Source organism: Styela clava, chromosome 13, assembly GCF_964204865.1.
Source record: "Styela clava chromosome 13, kaStyClav1.hap1.2, whole genome shotgun sequence".
In the NCBI taxonomy this organism is placed as follows: domain Eukaryota; kingdom Metazoa; phylum Chordata; class Ascidiacea; order Stolidobranchia; family Styelidae; genus Styela; species Styela clava.
In genome coordinates, this window is record NC_135262.1 from 13,546,521 (window position 1) to 13,560,273 (window position 13,753).

General features: G+C 35.4%; 3 protein-coding genes across 3 annotated transcripts in view; 2 read left to right on the forward strand and 1 right to left on the reverse strand.

Annotated features, from left to right (window-relative positions):
* LOC120332448 (proteasome subunit alpha type-7-like) overlaps window positions 1–13,753 on the reverse strand; it is a 139,531-nt gene that overhangs the window by 88,349 nt on the left and 37,429 nt on the right. The gene's annotated exons all lie outside the window — the stretch shown is intronic.
* Window positions 457–1,368, forward strand: LOC120332476 (ubiquitin-ribosomal protein eS31 fusion protein). Its single transcript, XM_039399726.2, has one exon. The coding sequence runs from the start codon at window positions 507–509 to the stop codon at window positions 975–977; it is 471 nt and encodes a 156-aa protein (XP_039255660.1). The 5' UTR covers window positions 457–506; the 3' UTR covers window positions 978–1,368.
* On the forward strand, window positions 3,522–3,995 carry LOC120333028 (large ribosomal subunit protein bL20-like). The gene has a single exon (XM_039400377.2). The coding sequence runs from the start codon at window positions 3,522–3,524 to the stop codon at window positions 3,993–3,995; it is 474 nt and encodes a 157-aa protein (XP_039256311.2).

Sequence of the window (13,753 nt, forward strand, 5' to 3'; positions counted from 1 at the left end):
GCATATGCAAGTCGGTCGTTCTTCCGCATGCGGCGATATGGAGGTAAAATGTCAGTACCAGGCGTGTAATAGCTAATACCGTTGCCAGAATTAAGCAATGAGTTTGTTCTTCAGTATTCAGCTCGCTTATTTGATTAGATAAATATTTACCTTGCCATATTATTTCATTCTTGCAATCTTTATTTTTAATTTATTTAAATACAAAATTGTAATTTCTTTTATTTTCCAATAATTTAAAGATAATTACAAGATAACTTTCAAGTGCTCAACTGAATGATAATTTTCACAATTATAATAGAACAAATCAATTGAGATTATTCAACAATGTTCTAAAAAATCTCACTTATGCAATTCTTAAAATAAAACTTATCGTAAATAAATGGTAATCTTGTTTCTGGCAAAAACCTACATTTTTTAATTCAGTAATATCTGGCATCCGTTGGGAATTTTTCAGAACGTTCTTTTTCTCTGTGTGAGTCGCGCTTGGGCTTATTTAGTCAGCAGCCATGCAGATTTTTGTCAAAACCCTCACTGGGAAGACCATAACTCTCGAGGTCGAAGCCTCTGATAGTATCGAGAATGTTAAGCAGAAGATACAGGACAAGGAGGGTATTCCACCTGACCAGCAACGTTTGATTTTTGCCGGAAAGCAGTTGGAAGATGGACGTACTTTGAGTGATTACAACATACAAAAAGAATCGACGCTTCATCTCGTGCTCCGGCTCCGTGGAGGAGGTAAAAAGCGTAAGAAGAAGACTTACACCACCCCAAAGAAGATCAAGCACAAGAGAGTGAAAGTAAAGCTTGCTACTTTGAAATACTACAAAGTCGATGACAATGGCAAGATTACTCGTCTCAGACGTGAGTGTCCTATGGAAGAATGTGGTGCCGGTGTTTTCATGGCAAGTCATTTCGATAGGCAATATTGTGGAAAATGTGGGCTGACTTATGTGTTCAATAAACCTGATGAAAAGTAAAGTTAAAATGTGTTTTTTGTTGGTTTTGCATTTTTTCAAGACCTGGTCTTATTATTTGCAGACAGAGTTGAAACAAGGGATCACTTAATTAGCATCTTATCATCTCTATTATCAAGGCTCAATTATCATAACAAGAGAATTAATTTAGTCAATTTCCCTATTGACATTTGTATTCTCAGAAGATGAATTTGAGTGGTAAATGTGTATGCAACTGACTAGACCAGATCTTGAAAAGATAAGAAATGACAATTCTAACACTTATTTCAGTTTACCAGTATCTTGTTTATCAGTTTATAACTCGAACAATTGCTGCTATCTGAACTTAACATTTTACTAGTAAGCCTATATATGTAAATCACCAGACATGGGTAATAAATTAAAACCGAAACAACATGGTTATATCTGCACTGTTCCAAGGGCGTCTTTCAGTTTGTTAGCTCATGTTTTATGTCATTGATTAAGTCGGTCAGTGGGATTAGTACAACTTTAAACTTTCGTCATTAATGTGACATGTTATGTTGAACTTGAAAGCTAAGTTACACAAAACTAAGGCAGTACTGCAGTAAGGTGTATGATATATTAATTTTGTAACATATTAGAAACTGACTTAGGAATTTGGAATAAATTAAAGCAGATATCATTCTGTTATAGCTCGGTTTAATGTTACACGATTTGTTTGGGCTCAAAACTATTTTTTAAAAGCAATATTGATGTGTTGAGTAGAGTAGTTTATAAGAGACACAGGGTATGTTTTTTATATACATACTTTCTTAAGATTTAGGTCAAAATTGACTATTTTCTGGGTTATTTAAATTGGTATAATGTAGTATATCGAATATCTTGAAGTAAGATAATTGCTAGGATGTGGTTGCATTATTTAAGATTACTGTAATGCAGTCTAATTTGTGGAATAACAATTCCAAAATAAACACCTCTCATTAGATTTTTGAACATATGTCATTCCTGTCAATATATAGGATTATCTATGAAATGAAATGGACAAAAATAACATTTTGGTTGCTGTCCATAATAATTTATGATTGAATAAGTCGAATTCTGAATTGATTTTTCTGTTTATTATTCTATTTTGATATCACCCCTTTTATGAAGGAAAAAAATATAATTTATACCACATCATTGAATAAAATATCAAAATTGGCCTCTAAACATATATCTAAGGCATACCGTATATGCTCGTTTTACAGCCCGATCTTGATTAAAAGCCCGTTTGAATAGCCGCCCGTGTGAACAGAACATAAAAATAAATAAGGGTCGGTGCTTCAATACCCGCCCGATGTAAAAGTTGATTTTTCAGTGGTAGAGAATAATAGGAAATAAGAAGCGCTTTTGTCACAACGCTGTTGAATTTTAAGTGCTGGTAGATAACAAAGATACCGTAATTTTTGTGTATAATTTTACTTTAAAAATAACAAGCGACCGTGCTTGAATAAGGGCCCGGTTAGTGAGTTTGGTTAAAAAAATATGGGCCCGGGCTACAAAACGAGCAAATACGATAATTGAGTGCTGTTAAATATCTGAAATAAGCTGAATTATTTTAGCATCATACGCTGCTTTACCATACATGTCAATTTCTTTGTCTTGGTATTTAAGGGGGCTTAGGGGAACGTTGTATATGAATTACAAAAATATTCTAGAAAGCTGGAGGTGTTCGTATAGTTTAACTAACTTTTAGATGCTTGGTTGTTTTCTCCACTTCAATGGATTCAAATAAAAACACACAGGTGATAGGTTTGGGTTAAGGTTGAAGATTTTACTGGTTTTCACGGTAGGGCATGCTTAAGAAGCATCTCAAGAGTGGATTGCATATGCTGGAATTCTTAACGCTGAGATGGTTTTACCGGAGTCTCTAGTCAGATCGTAACTTCAGCAAATGATTTTCATGCATTGAAGCAGTGCAATGGAACATGGATACGGATTGCTTCGATTTTCGATGACCAGAATTTGTCAACCGAGAAGACACAATGGAACAAATACTGTAATTGAAATCATCAAGAATTGCAATTATCAGATAGTTCTACTTTTTGTGACAAAATATTTATTGAAACAATATATATTACTTTTTACTGTAATATATCACAGTAACTCCAATAGCGGAGAATTTATATGTACATAGCGATTTGTATTAATCATGGTTTTTGAAATACACATGTAATAATATTTGAAAAAAAAACTTGTCATAAAATGAAGAAACTTTAAAATTTGCATGAATGTTCTACCTATTATTATTTTTGATTATTTATACTTCTATTTCCTCTTGGTTATCATAAGTTGATGCTATATTGTGGATTGTATTTTTTTATTGATGTTTGAAGTACTGGCTCATGTGTTCAATTTCACTCGATTGTAGTTTGATTTTTTTATGTATGCTAACACAATAACTCTAAAAGATTAAATGTGTAGTATTATTCAGTTTGTTACGTATAATCTCTAGTGTTATTACTTGTGTTGAATTGATGTACACAATACGCACTCTGAAATAATTTTTGTCTATTTTAGAAAATACTCCTAATCATTACATAAAGTATGTTTTTGACATGCATTCAAATGCTTCGACAGCCTCGGACCTACCCATTATCTCGATGGTATAAACATGAAAAATTGAAGGAACAAGCGAAGCATTATTTTTACAAGTCATTGCGTGTTCGAACTGGATTAATGTCAATCTTACTAAGAAAATCATTGAAAAAGCAGTATTTTGCCCGCCGAAATAAAGATACAGTTGCTGGAATATTGCGTAATAATAGACTTGCAGCGGCTACTTCTGAGCATAATGTGACTCCACACATGTTCAAATCAGGACTTGGTCATTGTAAAATTATTCTATCAAATAAATTACTAACGAATCTTGCAATTTATGAACCGAGAACATTCAAAGGACTGATTGAAACAGCTCAACGTGCAAATATTGAGAAATTACGAGAAAGGCATGAGGAGCTGCCTGATAGGCGTTTGACTGCACACAGACCAAGGCCGAAACTCACTACTGGAATACATTAAATTGCCCTATTATATTGCCAAGACAATTTCTCACACAATGCTTCATTTTCACCTGTAAATTTGGTCTACTTGGAGCAAAGCGTTTTTTGTTTCGAATTCAACATTATTGTGTATATTTGCAGTAATTTAATTTTTTTCAATCAAGTTAATGCATCTGAAAACAAATATCTGGCTATCTAATCTCATACCCGACATGGAGCAGAGGCCGTGGTTCGCCATATGATCAAGCCATCCTAAAGGCTTTCCCTCTTCCCTGGAATGAATATTTAAATCCTATCATATTTATATATAGCTAAAGTATTAGTTTCTGGAGAATACTTTTTAGTTCATAATTATTCTATCTAATATTACTACCCAATAACTTTGAACTTTATTGTTGGAGAAATGGAAAAATGTTGTATTTTTTTGCGAAAATACAGTTGAAACAAAAATTGAAGCTAACATTTATCATTTATAATGAATATTGTTGTAACATATTTCACATTTTGTTTTTGTTAGTTTGTAATATTCTGCATTGATGATAAAATATTATGTTGCTCATGAATATGCTTTTTCAGGTATGTTAAAAATTGGTATCAAATTCAAACAAATCAAATAAATATTTTCTTATAAAGATGATCTGATAAAAGCTTGAATAACTAGAAATGTACCAGAAAATCATCCTTGATTTTTTACTAACATTTGTTCAAAGGTAAAATATTACTCAATTGTTTTTTGATTTTCTGCAGTCTTAATTCCATCGAGTCTTGCAAATGAATTGAGTATTGCTCAAGTATGAACTTTCATCAGTGAGGACATGAGAAAGATGCTGATTTACACCACTCATATATGAGACATTTTGACAGTCGTTGAATCCTGTCCCCTAGTGAGTTAAATATATTTTGTTGTTGTAGAGTGCTGTAGACCTATAGTTTTTCAGTTGTGATAGGTGTCATGTAGGGAATTTACCATTGAATTTCAGATATATCGCAGAATTTCGTGTAGAATCCTAGACTTATATGAGCAATATGATGGACTATTAAATGTGGAAGTATGCATCACACATTGAATTTTTGTATGAAGTATTGGATACTGTTATACGTAAGGTCAAGTTAAGAGGTCATAAGAGCGCTTATGATGCGAAATACTCTTAATAGGTTTGTGAAAAAGGGCTAATGCAATCTTATACAAAGATAAGATTTGTTTCCCATTGCAAATATAGAAAAGATGTTGAAATGGCATAAATTATTTTGTAGCATCAAGTTAAAGATTCTTTTGACTGGAGTGAAAATATGCTTGGTATGGAGATTTGAAAGGAATGCAACATCAGGACATGTACACCCTGGCTGTAATAACTGAAAACGGAGTAGGAATGATTCCTTCGATATAAAATATGTATGCCATGTAAATGTTAATAAACAGTACAAAAGCATTGGGATATAATACGAGCAATTGATTTCTATAACAATGTTGAATAATATCTGACATACCGTTACTACGATTTGAAATGCCTGATTAGTATGGGTAACTTTTTGCACCTTATATATATTCATTTTAACATGGTATCACCTTAAGCTAGTGTGGTCCAAACCTAGGCCCGGGTCGCATTCGGAGAGGAATCGCATTTCGTGTTGTTTCGTCATAAAATTAACCAAAAAATCTTTTGACATATTGTTGCAGCCCTAATGTCACTGAATTGACTAGTGTTATGACTTACTGAGGCAATGAGCGAAGTTCTTGGCACAATTGTGGCCCGCGAACAATGCGAAAGTAATTTTGTGGCCCGCGGAGTTGCCAATCCTGGACCACCCTGCTTTAAGCCTTTTAAGGTATCTCGTTGATAATTTTCTACCCACTTCAAAATTTTCTTAACACATCAAAAACTGTTGATAATATAAAAGAATTTTAAATATTTAATCCCGTAAAAAAGTAGGAAATTTTGAAATTTCATAGTGTCCTCGGAGGACGTAAAATTTGCGACGAAAATGGAGGACACATCCTCCGAAAGGAGAACGTATGGTCAACCTATTTAAACATGACATCTTGTATTATTGTTAAATATATTGCTGTGCACAAATGTGATTAAATCAAATATAATGACTATTGAAATGGTAATTGGACTGCTACTGTCTGCTCCAACGACTGTGTTCTCTTTTCCAAGTGGTAGATGATAACAAGTACATGATGATGACCGTAAATCATCTGGTGCGGTAAAAGAAAAAGAAATGCGCGATCGTGATGTTTGGATGAGGCGTGTTTAACTCACAGTCTGCAACGTTTGGAATTCAAGCTTAAAATTCACATCGATGGTCCTGTTCACACCATTGCTCTTAACACAATTGAATTAATTTGCAATCTATTATGAAAATTTTCCGCCAAATATATAAATGGAAGTGCTACCAATTCGATGCGACGCTCATTTTAGAACAAAAATAGATGACCGAAAAGTGCCATATTTGAAGCCATGACTTTTTCAAATGCGGGAAGTAACTTGATTGAACAGTTTTCAGTAAAATGCGCCAAGTTTCATTTCCAAATAATTTGCTGTCAAATCTTATTCTAGGTTCGATTTAGACAACATCAACTGATAGGCTGGAACCAATCCTCATTTAGCTATTTTATCTTTTAATATTAAAATTTTTCAAACTGCTATTCAGTTGCCTCCGCGGGCCGCACAATTTTCCCTTGCGGGCCGCATTTGGCCCGCGGGCCGCACTTTGCACACCCCTGTGCTAGAGGATTGCTGGTCTCCTCGCCGCCGTAGGGTGGTTCCCGTAACCACTGGTCGGTTACTTTTTTTTATTCAAGAGGGGGGTACACAATTACCCAATTACAGATAATAGACTTGATTACTCAAATCGAAAAACTATGAATTAAAAACAGTTTAAACATCAGCTAGACGTTTGTATATTAATAGAAGCATGAAGTAATAATCAAGGTTATTATGACATTATTTTCAGCGAAAATTTATACTCATCCGAACCGTAATTTTCCCACCCCTGTGCTATATTGTAAAGGGCAAAAAAAAACGTTTACGCAATTCCGTTGAATTTTAAAAAACCTGTGCGTTTTAATTTAGATAAGTATTATTAGGTCAGGAGGTTGCATAAATATATGGATCAGCACAAAACAAACATAACAGAACCATTGCACTGAAAAACACGAAAGCAATGTCCCCCTTCCAGTAGGACACAGTTTTTTGATTCTGAAGATAACCCCTCTATTAAAAGACATCAATTATGGCAGCTAGTGCAAACTCCTTTCTTACCAGCCAGTCTGGGACTCCATACTGAAAGGAAGATTCAGATATTTTATTTCCGTCGTGCATGAAATATTGTATTTACACAAGTAATAAAAAAAATGGTAACACAAAGTTCAATTGAAATAAAGAGACATATTTAGAAGCGCGATCCAAAAACGTCACATTGAACTCCTCGAAAAAATGTTCGAATTTACCAAAGGAAAATAAAACCCCGGTTGGTTACGGCTTTCACCCCCATCAAGTCCATACATCTGCAACAAACAACTGGCCAATCTAAGCAATCATCATATTTATACCCGACATGGACTGGTATCCGGACGAGAGACCGTGGTTCGCCAAATGATTTAAGCCGTCTTATCGGCTCCCCCTGTCTTGCACCTATTGAATGCGATGAATTCATTTGTCAACTTCAAGCCCCCGTTTTAGAGCGGCTTACTATATGTAAATCTCAAACATAGAGCTGAACAAAATGATCATTCGGCAAGTTGAGTTGAAACGTTTCTATGGGTAGACTTGACAGTATGTCCTATAACGCGTCCTAAACAAGTAAATAATATGCAGGGAAAGGTGGGCCACGGGGCACAGTGGATAATCAGCTCTCATACTATAGCCGGTCAGCGATTCTTTGTTTGAGTCCGCCCTTCGGTGAGTTACAATGTTCCCGCAAACGGACAACGGTCGTGAAGAGCGATGCAAGCTAAAAGGTGGAATTGGTTTTGAAGATTTGGAACCAAAATTTTACCATTCCATTTTTTTTTCTCATTTATCCTTTCCAGCGTGACAAACCACGTCTGATATTTTTCAGCTTAGTCCACTGTAAAATATTCATAACGTTGGCGAGTGGATGTGCCCTCCAAATCTCGGCGTGGGACTGTCGGAAAATATTTGTTTTCTATGAGGGCAACATGGACCGGGGTTCAGTGGGACTGTTATAGTTCTCCTTGTTGATGGCAACTATAATTATTATTATTGAGGCACCTTACTTCCCAACCATCCACACCAACAATCAGCTCATATATTCAAGTATTCACATTTACTTCTAACACAGCACAGCATCCAATTTACGTGTTACTCCTAGAACAGCGAAACGAAGACACCCCGTAAACAAGATATTCATGCGCCACAACATACTTAAAGAAAATAGGGCACGCATGAAAAGTCATTAGAGCATAACAATAATACAATATTATACCTATTGTATGACATCCCCCTTTTTTCGATAAATAAAAAAGAACCATTATATGCACATAAAAGGGGTACACTCTAATCCCTAAACTTTGCTGGAACTTGTGTAGTTCTTCCTGACTTGGTTGTCTGAGCTTTTGGTATAAATCCAGTATTTCTATCCATTGTAGGTTGAGGTTCTTTATGTGTCTCTTCTGCTTTTATTTCTTTTTCCTGATTTTGTACTTCTTCAGGAGTTGTACTGTTCTTTAGATTATTATCAATCACTGGAGCTTGTGTATAATAAAATGATTTCAATTCAAATTTCTTTTCATTATACTTTGAATTATTTGCAGCAATTCTTGGTTTTAGGTGTTCACGAGTTCTCCTATATAATTTGGAATTCAATAGAACTGTGTAGGTTCTTGGCTCTCTAACAGGATTTGGTATATTTTCAATTTTTCCTGGCTCCCATATTCTTCTAAGATCATTCCACACATATACATCTTCATTTTTCGACAGTGGTCTTCTGTCAATGGAAGCTTTTCGATCATAAAATTCTTTTTGTTTCACCTGTTTATTTTCATTAATCTCTTGCTGCTTTTCAAGCTCTGTACTTTTCGATTGTAAAGACCTTCATTCATAGGCATAAATGTTCTTGGTCTTCTACCAAATAACAATTCAAATGGTGATGGTGTTTGATAATCAAGTGGTGTGACTCGATAAATCCATAAGCTTGATTCCAGAGATTTCCCCTCTTCTTTGGCTTTTTTCCATAATGATTTACAAGTGCCAATAGCTCTTTCTGCAAGACTATTTGCTTGGTGATGATAAGGTGAACTGAAGGTCATTGTAATTCCATTAGCATCACATTTTCCTCTGAACAATTGACTCACATATTGAGATCCAAAATCTGCTAGTATTGTGGAACATAAACCATATTCTGCAAGTACATTTGAAAATTGTTCACATACTGATTCAGCTGTCATATCTTGCAGTTTTCTCACAACTGGAAATCTTGAAAAGTAATCCACAATCATTAAATACTTCTTGCCTTGGAATTCAAAAATATCTGTTCCAAGTTTTTCCCAGGGCCTTGAAGGTAAATCAGGTTTCATCATTGGCATTTTTGCTTGAGCAGAATGATATTTGTTACATAACTCACAACTCTTTACCATGTCAGTTACATTTTTGTAATTCCAGGCCAAAACACTGATTGTCTTGCCAGCAATAAACATTTAGTTTCACCTTGATGTCCACTGTGAAGAGCATTCAAAACTTGTGACCGTAGTTTGCTAGGTACAACTATTCGATTTCCTTTGACAATGAGGCCATTTTCAAGAACTAAATCACATCGAAAGTTCCAATAGTCCCATAACTCTTGTGGACATTGTTTTCTTTGATCAGGCCAACCCTTGTAAATAATTTCTTTCAACTTGTTACATACCATGTCTTCATCTGTCGCTTGTTTTATAACTTCCAAATTTATTGGTGGTGCTTCACTTGCCATGAAGTGTATTTTATATTGCTCGCTATTCTTCTCTTTTTCATTTTCAATCACTCTTGACAATGCATCAGCAACAGGTATTTTTATTCCTTGCTTGTACTTGACTGTGACATCAAATTTTAAACATTTTAGCAATAACCGTTGCAGTCTTGCTGGAGCGTCAACAATATTTTTCTTGAATATTTGTTCTAGTGGAGAGTGATCTGTTTCAACAATTACATGTCGTCCATATAGATAATATTCAAATTTCTCCAGACCATAAGCAACTGCTAAACATTCTCTTTCTATGTTAGAATATCTGCTTTCAGCATCTGTGAGTGCTCTTGATCCCATTGCAACTATATTTTCTTCACCATTGCAATCAATTTGTCTAATCCAGGCCCCAAGACCTTTTAAACTTGCATCACATTGCAAAATTGTAGTTGTGTTTGGGTTAGGGTCATAATATGATAAAATTCTCACTGTACAAAGTTCAGCTTTTATTCTATCCAAACCATGTTGATGTTCAGACTCCCAAACAAATTGTACACTTTTCTTTGTCAATCTTCTCAGCGGTGCTGATAATTCTGCAATTTCCGTTGAAAATCTGTTGAGATATGTTATCATTCCAAGGATGGTGAGCAATTCCTTTGCATTTTCCGGTGATTTTATATTCTTTATCACTCTCAATTTATCCTCAGATGGTTGTATTCCTTTATCTGACAAGGAATGTCCATAGAATTCAACTTTTCTCTGCTTGAACTGCAATTTCTCACTATTCAGTCCAATATTATTTTTTCTGCATTCATTCAACATTTTTATGAATGATTTGTCATGTTCTTCTGGTGTTTCACCATACACGATTATATCGTCGGCTATACCAGTCACATTGGGGATATTTTGAAATATATCATCCAGCTTCTTCTGGAATATATCCTGGGAAACACATGTGCCAAATGCGAGTCGCTTAAATCTATGTCTTCCAAAAGGTGTATTGAATGTGCATAGTAGACTTGACTCGTCGTCTAGCTCTACATGCCAAAATCCCTTTTTTGTATCGACAACAGAGAAATATTTCTTCGCATGCAATTTTGGCAAGATTTCATCGATTGTTCGACTGTAATAATGTTCCCTCTTTATATTTTTATTTAGGTCCTTTGGGTCTAAGCATAGGCGTACCTTTTGTTTTCCATCACTTGTCTTTGTGACGTTGCACACAATTGAGTTTACCCAGTCAGTAGGCTGTGTAACTGGTTCTACCACATCATTTGCAATCATATTTTCCAACTCCTTTTTGTACAAAGGTAAAATGTGTACAGGCACTGTTCGAGGTGGATGTACAACTGGTTGTGCATTATCTTTTAACTGAATGTGGTATCTATCATGTGGAAAACGACCAATCTTGTCAAAACAATCCTTATATTCATCAAGCAATTGACTTTTCGTGAGAATTCCTTTCTCAGCAGCTTCTTGACAAGAATTTTCTGTATTACACGGATTCACTTTTTTCTGCTTTCCGCTCTCAATATCATGGATATTTACTGTTATTACACCCAATTCTTGCGACTGCTTGCATCCAAGAACTGATGGGCTTCCATTACCTTCAACTATAATGAAATTAATCCACATTGATTTTCCATTGAAAGTAACTTTTATCTTTGCTTGTCCAAATGTTTTTATTCTTCCACCGCCATACTTATGTAGTATGCAGCTATTGTCTTTTACATGGAGCTTTATATCCAAGCGTCGTAAATCATCTCTCGTGATTGTACATATATCTGCTCCTGTATCAATTTTTAGTTTTACATTGAATTTGTCATTCAACTTCACTTGGACAAATATTTTCTCTTTGACAGGGACTGATCCGCTTCGTGAAATCATACCATTCACTATACTGTGTTGTCTATGCAACTTATTTGAGCTTATGCACCCAATATTCCCCGTTTCGTCTTCGCTTGATCCACCATCATCAATGTAATGGCTATCAAATTTATCCACTACTTCGTGTAGCTTATGTCTTTCTCTTTGCATTATGCGGCAAACTCTTTTGAAGTGCCCGATTCGCCCACAGTGATTACATCGTACTCCTGCTGCAGGGCAATCATCATATCTGTAGTGTCTTCCACCGCATTTTTGACATCTATCTGCACTGGACTTATTTTCATCCTTCATGCTTGGCTTACTGTGTCTTTGAAACACTGACTTGTTGTTGGATTTTCTATATGCTGGTTGTCTCTTCATTGCATGTAAATCATTGGTTGTGTTATTTGTTGTAATAATCTCCATTTGTGCTTTGGTACTTTCCTCTGTTTTAGCAAGATCATAAATTTGTTTGAATGTCAACATATTACCCAAAGCAATTGCATCTTTACGCACTTTGTCAGAATTTAAACCAAAAACCAATGTATCTCGTAGTGTTTCATCTACTGCAGTTGCAGCATAACCACTTTCATCAATGAGAGATCGTGCTTTAGTGACAAACTCTTCTAGAGATGTGTCACCTTGTTTCAAACTTCGCAATTGAAAACGAGCTAGTATCTGGTTACTTTGCGGTTTAGTATAGGCTTCAAGCTTTTCCAATACTCTTGCCAACTTCATGTTATCACCCTCCTCTGTCCAAACAGATGTATTGTAAATTTCAAGACCTTTATCATTGATCCAGAGTAATAACATTCTCACCTTGTAGGCTTCCGGTTTATCAGCAAGTGGCCCGTCGAAGATAAGGTCGCACTTCTGTTTGAATAACTTAAACCGCTTATGCATATCGCCTGCACTCGTCCAGTCCATCTCCGGTGTTTTAAATTTATCCGCCATTATGCTTTGTTAAGGCAAAATAGGCTCACCGGTACGAAGTTTTAATCCAGCGTTGGTTTTCACGGAAGTGAATTATAATCCCACTTCTGACACCATGTTATAGTTCTCCTTGTTGATGGCAACTATAATTATTATTATTGAGGCACCTTACTTCCCAACCATCCACACCAACAATCAGCTCATATATTCAAGTATTCACATTTACTTCTAACACAGCACAGCATCCAATTTACGTGTTACTCCTAGAACAGCGAAACGAAGACACCCCGTAAACAAGATATTCATGCGCCACAACATACTTAAAGAAAATAGGGCACGCATGAAAAGTCATTAGAGCATAACAATAATACAATATTATACCTATTGTATGACAGGGACATGCTCCACTGGGCACAATTCGACAGTGTTTGATCCATTAATTGCTTAGGGGCTTAGAGATCTGTTATGTTTTGTATAATATAAGGGTATCTTTTGGCCCATGGCCCAATATGAAAAATATTCGAGAATCAAAAATATTTCCAGATTCTGATTCGAAAAAGGGAGTAATTTAATCTATTTACGGAATTTTTTAGAATATATCTGAAATATTTCGGTTGAACATTGATTTAAAAAATAATAAAACTCCAAATTTGAAGTCCCCCGTTCTTTAGATGATGGTGCTTATTCTTTGCTTATTTTCAAGTGCATGCTTCGTTAAATTTAACTGAATTACCCATTGTGCCCAGGGTCTGTCCGAATGTGCCTCACAAGTGGGGTACAGTGAGACACTAGACAAACGTTTGAATTTATGAATAAATTTGTTTCATTTCTTCGTACTATTATCGCGATGCAAACATGCAGTTGGCGAAGGTGAAATAAAAAAATCACATCATCCAACTGACACAAATGGAACACATCGCTATTATGAACAATATTAATAAATAAACTCTCTTCTAAATCTAAAAAATGCGAAATTCTCGCGCCTCAGTTCACAGACTGCACGTGGAATTGTGTGTTAGAAACGAGCTTGCCTCCCGCATCCACGTTTACTCCATGCAGGGCTGCGATCTCGTG